Source organism: Armigeres subalbatus, chromosome 3, assembly GCF_024139115.2.
Source record: "Armigeres subalbatus isolate Guangzhou_Male chromosome 3, GZ_Asu_2, whole genome shotgun sequence".
Lineage (NCBI taxonomy): Eukaryota > Metazoa > Arthropoda > Insecta > Diptera > Culicidae > Armigeres > Armigeres subalbatus.
Genome location: NC_085141.1, coordinates 3,118,718 through 3,127,241, shown reverse-complemented (window position 1 = coordinate 3,127,241; position 8,524 = coordinate 3,118,718). Strand labels below are relative to the sequence as shown.

Here is an 8,524-nt window from a genome sequence, read left to right as displayed (position 1 = left end):
CTGAAACCAAAATCAAAATGTTTATGGAACATTCTATAGATGTCTTAAATAAGTATCAACGGTTCGTTTTGGGACTATTGAAAAACTTTCTAATGTCGAAAAATTTGGATATGGCCAGTTCCGATGTTACCAACCTTATCAACGAAATGTCTATAACTGATTTATATACAGATGTAAGGAATCCTAACAGCAATACAGCATACCTTTCTGGAATTGCACATTGTAGTATTCCTGAACCAGTAGAAATTGTTCTAGGCACGCGAAAGCTAATACAAACGACACGGTGTCAACGAGGAAGCAATATGAAAGTTGGAAAGGCATCCCGAGTTATTAAGAAAAGCACGATAAAGGACTCCATGCATTATATTCCGATTAAGGATACTATATCCTTGATTATGCATAATGCTGATGTAAGAGAAATGGTTTCAAGAGAGATTAACAGTGAAGAACAAGGGTTGTGTAATTTGTTAAACAATTTCAAAGACGGTGCCTTATTTCGAACCAACGATTTCCTTCAGAAACATCCATCCGCTCTCCGCATCTCTCTTCACGTAGATGATGTCGAGACTTGCAATCCTTTAGGTTCACGTAAAAGTAAACAAAAGCTAACAATTTTTTCGTTCAAGTTGCAAAACATTGATGATAAAATCAATTCAACAATCGATCGGGTTTATGTTTGCCTTGTGGTTAAATCTAAAATGGTCAAAAAATATGGAGTCAAACAAATAGTTGACCCTTTAATCAAAGACATAATTGTGTTGCAGTCAGATCAGGGAATCCCGCTTCATATAAACGGTCAGAGTTTCACACTTCGAGCTACTTTGGTAAATATCCTCGGTGACACCGCGGCCATTCATGAGCTGTTGGAGTTAATGCCTCCCCAGTCTAGCAGTTTCTGCAGAGTTTGCTACATAACGCGAAAGGATCTACACAACGGCAGATTTGGAAATGAACACATACTAAGAACTAGAGAAAGTTATGAACTGGATTTAGTGGCTATAAACAATGGTTCCTTATCACCAGCTCAATGCGGAATCGTTAAAGAGAATGCTTTTAAGTCTTTAAGATATTTTCATATGATCAACAATATGACATTTGACCCTATGCATGATGTGCTAGAAGGAATAGTCCCTTTATGTATCAAGAAAATCCTGAATCATTTTGTTAACGTTTCAAAATCACTTTCCGAACATGAGCTCAATTCAAGAATCTCCAATTTTGATTACGGTACAGCGGAATGTAAAGATAAGCCAAGTGCCAATTTCTCGGCTAAAACTTTAAGATCAAAAGGTCACGCTCTAAGCCAATCTGCCTCACAGATGTGGCTCTTACTTCGCGCCACTCCTTTCCTTTTTACAGATCTTCTATCACAAACTGTGAATTTAAGGAACATCATACGTGATTTACTGAAAATAACGTTCTATTGCTTTTCAAACACCCTAACCACAGATATGCTGGACGATTTCAAAACATCCATCGACAATTTTCATAAAAACTTTCAAATTTGCTTCCCTTTAACCAAACCTACAAACAAAGTTCACCACATTACCCATTATCCTAAAATCATTGAGGATAATGGGCCGATTGCTAAACTAAGCTGTCTTCAGTTTGAAGCTAATTTTAAAAAGTGCAAATCATTGACAAAAACTTGTGGAAACTTTAAAAATATAACGTTTAGCTTGACAAAAAGAATAAATCTTACGCAAATTAATGCAATCATCCAGCACAGCTATGAAATCGGCAAAAAAACAGTTGTTTCTTCAGTAGTTGTTAGAAATGTGAGGGAAAATCCTCATCTTATATTGCACACCAGTTCCGCTAATTTTTTTTAATGCTTTTAGATACCCAACCACCGCCGACAAGAAAAAACTCGCATGTGATATTGTATCTACATTTCCAGTGCTGAGGATGACGAAAATAACTGAAGACGCTCCTGACTATGTGAGTAATAATATTGTAACACATATTACCCATTTGACTATGATTTTCATCAAAATCTCATTTTCAGTCATATTTCTTTTGGAAGTATTCCGGAAAAGGACCAGGAAATGGACATTCAGGACTGATTTTCTCGCACCTACGGAATGCAAGTAAAAGCATTTCACCATCCAAACGAAAATTTACTCATCGTGCAAAGAAGAACGACATTGTTAGCATCTCGTCAGAAATCGTTGGTTTGTCGGAACAGTGCGCACAAATCGAGGCAACGTCGGCCAATTTTATGAATATCACAAGAATGATGATAACAATTCAACCACTGCACAACATGCTGATCGACAGCAAAAAAGGAGTATCTTCTATACTTCAAGTGTTACCTCATTATAAATCATACAATGGAGCCATGGTACGTAGATTAGTAGAATATTGTATATAATATGCGTAAAAATATCATTTCACTTTTTAAATTTAGATTCGCCAAGCATATGAACGTATGAATCCGAGTTTCTTCAAGGAAGCCGATCTAAGAAAGTTATTTTCGTTGGGTCTGATGCTTGAAAAGGATACGTATGCAATGGTTCATGATGGTAAGCAGGATAAAAAACAAAACAGTATATTTGGAATTACTTGTTTTATAGCGTAATTTCATGTTAATATGATTTAGATTTGTTAAGTGCAAGCCAAGCTATTAACCTTATGAATTCATTCGCAGATCACATTCGTGGATGCTTGCGTATTATGGGGCGATTGACTAGAAAAGGTGTTAAAAAGTTACGTCCTGTCATTGAAGTAGAACCCGAAGAAGAACTTGCATCTCCATTGATTCGTTTCATTTCGGTAAGAAATCATATTACTTTATCTTATGTATATAGAATTACAAACATTCTTTATTTCACACAGGAATCGCCTTCAGCTTTGGCTGAGCAGCTAGCAAGATATGCAGCCTACGACTTTGAGAACGACCAGAAAGTACCACCGCATCTAATCAACCAAGACGAATATAGGGTTACTGCTCCTGGACTTCATCTCATAGCTCCGATATTGGTCTCACGAAAAACAAAGCAATGAAAAGGTATTTGATTTGTTTATTATTTTTGTGATTTTTTTCATCAGTGAGCACGCATGTTAGCAAAAAGAAGCGACGAAATTGGTGCCGTATTTCTTTGTTTCGCGATGAGATGAATATATGTACAGTGAGATGAAAAACGGAACAGTTCCCCTACATGATAGGGTGGCTGAGCCAGTAATAGTGGTGTACCAGTAATAGTGGAAACTCGATTTTCATTAGATGTAGTGAATTTTAATTTTTGCAAATTACTTCATAACATAGCGCTTGCTCAAAAATGGTGAATGTGTGCAAAAAAGTTTACAAATTTTCAGGGAAAACATCGAAAAACATCATATTTCCTTAACTTTTTGGCTCCCTTGCACCAATAATAGTGAGGCGTTCCTATAATAGTGAATCCCATAAGAAACCAATGGGATTCACTATTATAGGAACAGAAGTTAGCTAGTACCACTATTACTTGTCCATGTACCAGTTAATGGAGGAAGCGATTTTGAAAAGAAAACAGTATTTTGAAGTATCAACAATATTTTTCCTGAAAAGTAGAGAAGAACAGCTTTCTGCCAATATATTTACATGACAGGAAAAATATTCCTACCAATAGATATGAATTAAACAATTTGGACCTGTCACTAATACCACTATTACCGGTACACCGACCCTATATGCAGAGGAACAAGTGTTCTTGCTTGGTGCAGATGCTGTGCAAGCAATTGATACATTCATTAAGTTTTTTTGTGTTTTTAACCATAAAGTGCCGGCCTCTTTGGTTAAGCTCGTAGAACTAATAGAAATAATCAGTTACCGAGTTAAGCAAAACAGCTGCCGACGTCACGTCAATGAGTTGTGTGCAAAACTGATGGAGTTCATGAATGCCAACTCTGATTAAATGACCTCGTGAATAACATGTTTAAAAACTGTTCATTGTTCAAGTTTTCGATAAGAGAAATAAGTTTTTAATAAAGATTACAATGTAAACTTGTTTGCTTTTGTTTTGTTCCCTTCTACAACTAAAATTGTTGGCCTGAAAGAAATTTTCCTTCCAATTTTCCGATGAACCAAGAAACCCACCCACATTTTTGTTTACTGAAAATGCGTTATTTTCACTCATGAGCGTATTTCTTGGAGGGATTAAAAGTACGCAATTTTTGACATATAGCTATGATGCGCATTTATGAGTAGAAGAGGTTTACCCATTTATTGGGTAGTTCTAGTTGGTCAACGAAATGCGCATTTTTTACCAATTATTGAGTATTTTGCGGTTACCGTGCAATGCCCTACAGATAAAGGTACACGGTTAGAAAAAAGTACCTAAAATAACTTTTTTCTCTTGCATCTTCCTTCCTCTCCCTTTGTTGACATAAAATGAAGAGCAAAACTACTCAACAAGGGCAGTAAAGTGTAGGAAGCCAACGTTGAGTAATCTCATTTTAACAATAAATAAGTAAAATTTACCTAACTTTTAATTTGTTTCCATTCAAAATTGAGTATATTTTTACCAAGTTTTACCGAAAGGCTATCATTTCACTCCAAACTTAACTTTTTTTAGAAGCCTATGAGACACATAGTGTTAGGGGAACAGTTCATCCTATAGCTCCTATTTCCATCCCATCAAAAACAAAGCAATGAAAAAAAATGGTTTTTTTCAGCAGTAGCATGATAGCAGAAAGAGTCGACAAGATTGGTGCTGTATTTCTCTGTTTTGCAATGAGATGAATATATGTTCTGTGAGATGGAAAACGGATCAGTTCCCCTATATACCAATCGACTCAGCTCGACTGAGCAAATGTTTGTTTGTCCAAAACCATGTGTGTGTGTAGTGTACTGTGTACATAGAAGCTAAGAAAAACATTAGCCAACGTTTCATATTCGCGAAGTCGAAGCAAAATTCTTCACACAAACAATCAGAGTGTTAAATAATCGAAATTTTTTAGTGAAGTCCATTTTTCTTCATTTGTCAGTTCACTTTCGACACATTCGTAGTCGGCCCCTGGACAGTCAATATTCAGTTGAATAATGCATATGCAATAATGCACATTTTATAAATTGATAAATTATCTGAAATCTGAATACGTTTCAAATGTGTAAAGTGATTTATCACACAGGACTGAATCCGATTTTCATCCGCGAGGCACTTTCAGCGGTAGACATCAACATAAATAATGCTAATTATGTTTTTTTCTGCACATAGTAAACACACTCAGTGACAGTCGAATGAATGAGTTCGTGGAGTACTCGTCTGACTATGTCATTCTATGTTTTGAATATTCATGCGATGTTTGTCAAAATTCGGACCGAAGTTGCTTCATGAAGATGAATATTTTAAGCTCTGCAAACAATGACAGTTTTTTATGGGTTTTTACAGTAGAGCAACAGAGAGGAGGAGATGGCGGCCATGTTTCACTCAACTCTGACAGATAGCAATGGGGTTTCCCATAGGAGGGAAGAGCAGAATTTGCTTCGACTTCGCGAATAGTAAATCTTATCCGATTTTCTTACATCAAGTTGCATTCGACAGAGGACAAAGCCTAGTTGATCACTATTGAATTTTAAAACGATCGGCCATTGCGTTTAAAAGCTATGGAGAAAATGATTCATTGAACCACATAAGGTTGGTGTTTTGGCTAAACGCGAGAAAGACAGTGTCACAACTCGGTGACAAAATTTGTTTTTTTTTCAGTACTCTAACAGTTCTTAAATTAGGGAAAATGGACAAATTGAAAAAATCACAAAGGATGAAGAATCAATCAATTTTATTTCTCCAAATTCCTCAAAAAGTATTACCCAAAAGGAACGTTTTGTCCTTAACACATATCGTCTTCCCAATACTTGCATGTGGGTATATTTTGAACATAATACTAAGTAATTGTAAAGTAGTTTGATATGCAACGCCAAAGGAAATGAAGATATTTTTGTTTGCTCTGTTTAAGAATCATATAATTGGTTTAAATAAGGCCACAATAATGCTTAAGATTTGAACTGTGATATATCGTAATGAACACATGCTCTGAATGTTTTTCATGTTATTTTTTTATTTCATTCTTTCTGAAATTTTCTCCAATGATCTTCGTCGCAGGTTTCCCAAATCACAACATTAAGCTCACTCGTTCGGTTTTAAACAAGACTAAACAGTACTTATCCTATCTCTATTGTTTATAACGGTTCTTATACATATTGTAAATAAGTAAACCTATCTCACATCGAAAGTATCTGTGTGTTTGTAAGTGTCGAAGTGTACTGATGATTTGTGATTGATTAGTCTCATTTTTTCGGTCTTTTTTGTGACAAAGTGTTCATGATTATCTCTTTCTTATTTTCATTTTCTTATAACGTGGTGACGATTATGCGAAATATTTGTTACATTCACCTTGCGCTAAAATCGATTATGAATGATTACGGTTTTTCTGTCGGCACGCGAATAAATTATTATGAATTAAATAACCAATCGGAATAATTTAAATAAAATCAAAATAAATATGCGAGATTTTTTGTTTTGTCACATTCTGTAAAAGGTCGCGGAGTCGCACTCTTCAATAAGTTAGGTTCGGTTATGCATAAACAGCTGTTACGTGTTTATTGTCAATCGTTTCTCGCGATTTCGTCGGATTCACACGGATTTGTTGCGAAAAGGTTACACTGTTGGCTCTGGATTAGCTTATGCTTTTTGCACCTGTCTCCGTTACGCTAAAGGCACTAAATATAAACGATACTGTTTTCCTAGCCTTTCCTTAATGTTTCGTTGCTCAAAACCTGCTCTTGTACCGGGCTGGTCCTAATCTTGCTTTGGCATTTCAAAATACGGTACGGTAAATGTTGGTCAACATATGAATTAGCTTTTGTGGGATCCAATCTAGTGATGCAACGGGTATGTCCATTTTCCAAGAAATATCGAAGTTCAAAAGAAGTAGGGCTTCTGACTGATTGTTGCTTTGAAATCCTTCTTAACTGTCGTGGTGGGTAACGTTCTCCTAGTATTCCACGTTCAAACGCAATTTTAATATAAAATTATTTTCACCACCAGAACCTGCTAGTTTTATGTCGCTAGTGTGGGTATTTACATCAAAAAGGTGTGAATTAGGCTTACTGAAGACACACGAATCGGGCACAGTCATGCTGTCTGATGGCGTCGGTTACCTCGGACAGATGGGTGGTCAGGCTCGCTCCTAATGTTGGGTGCATCCTAAAATGGAAACAAATTGTTATGTTTTGTTCTAGGATTAGTCATTTTATGTTTTCATTGCATTTATGAACAAAGTACTATTTGTGGAGGCATTAGTGACTAGAAGCAAATAATTATTCGCTTTGTTTTCAATTTTTCAGATCTGCTTAGTAGATTCTATAATGCTTCCATAATTATTACTCTGCTAAAAATTCGTCAACTCAACGTCAACAATATATTTCAAGTTGTAATAAAAATAGCTAGCACCTGTAATAGGTAAATTGTTCCTATAATAGAATTTGGAAATACATTGACTTCATTAGGCGCTCTACCTTCATTATGGGCACTTACGCTACTTAAGAAGAAAATTCAAATAAGTTTGGTTTTTGAGTTTTTGTAACGATATAAATTGTGACCGGATTGGAAATTGAATTTTAGTTATTTGTCTACAGAAAAATATTGATATTGGGGAACGGTTTGGCACTTCATCTCATAGCTCCCATGTTTATCCCATCCCAGAGATTTGGTTTGCTTCTTATTTTTGTGATTTTTTTCAGCAGTGAAAAGAAGCGACGAAATAGGTGCTTGTTTCCTTTTTTACGTTGAGATGATATTCAGTGATATGAAAAACGTTCCCCTACATAAATGTGTCGAGTTGTGAAGATGTACATGACATTTTCAAGGAATATGAAATATGTAAGCTTCCTCCTTCTAAGTGGTTCTTATCTGCCATTAAATAGGTGGAGTTTTGTGTTCTGTTGTTGAAAACTAAGTACAGATTCGTCTTCAATATTTGCAAAGACGTTGCACAAAGGATTTTTTTCTCCTCTACTATAAAATTGAGATAATAGTATAATTCATTGACAATATTGGAAAACGAGGCCACACATCGTCAAACGCCCGACCACATGATGCGGTGCGTAATACACTTCAGGGTACGTAGGAATTCGCCGCAAGGACTTTTCACCGCCGCCGCGTCGAATGCCAGTTTGGTTTGCTGTTTCCCATGCAACCACCAAACGCGGTCACGACGACGACGATGACGACGGCAAAGCAGTTATCATCATTCACCTTAACGCAACACGCCTTCCCATTCATTCAGTTATAAAACATCTCCGCACTCCGCTCCGCAACTTTCTCATGTGTTCATGCTCGTTTTTTTGTTTATTCACTTGAGCATAGTAGGCTCAGGCATCGCCCGCGGTGTAAAAGCGCATGTTTCGTGGTACGTCGTCTTCCACACTCCTCGCGTTGCGTTGCCATTGGCGCATAGATACACGAGATGAGATGCTTTCTCAATTCCACTGCCTCCTCGTTTCGCGAATAATTCGCGAGCTCATTCCACATTCCACTGTTTTCGG

At 36.5% G+C, this 8,524-nt stretch overlaps 2 protein-coding genes across 11 annotated transcripts in view; one reads left to right on the top strand and one right to left on the bottom strand.

The window, feature by feature from the left end:
- The first annotated feature begins 1,846 nt into the window (after nucleotides 1–1,846).
- On the top strand, nucleotides 1,847–5,702 carry LOC134221428 (uncharacterized). Its single transcript, XM_062700619.1, has 6 exons — nucleotides 1,847–1,941; nucleotides 2,009–2,344; nucleotides 2,411–2,525; nucleotides 2,651–2,775; nucleotides 2,839–2,943; nucleotides 5,685–5,702. The coding sequence occupies exons 1-6, from the start codon at nucleotides 1,909–1,911 to the stop codon at nucleotides 5,700–5,702; spliced, it is 732 nt and encodes a 243-aa protein (XP_062556603.1). The 5' UTR covers nucleotides 1,847–1,908.
- Nucleotides 5,703–6,016: 314 nt separating this feature from the next.
- LOC134228144 (uncharacterized) overlaps nucleotides 6,017–8,524 on the bottom strand; it is a 52,189-nt gene continuing 49,681 nt past the window's right edge. For all 10 annotated transcript variants that reach the window (XM_062709922.1, XM_062709920.1, XM_062709927.1 and 7 more), the window contains one exon: nucleotides 6,017–7,184. In XM_062709922.1, the coding sequence (XP_062565906.1) occupies nucleotides 7,085–7,184 (100 nt within the window). In that variant the 3' untranslated portion in view covers nucleotides 6,017–7,084. The remainder of the gene's footprint in view (nucleotides 7,185–8,524) is intronic.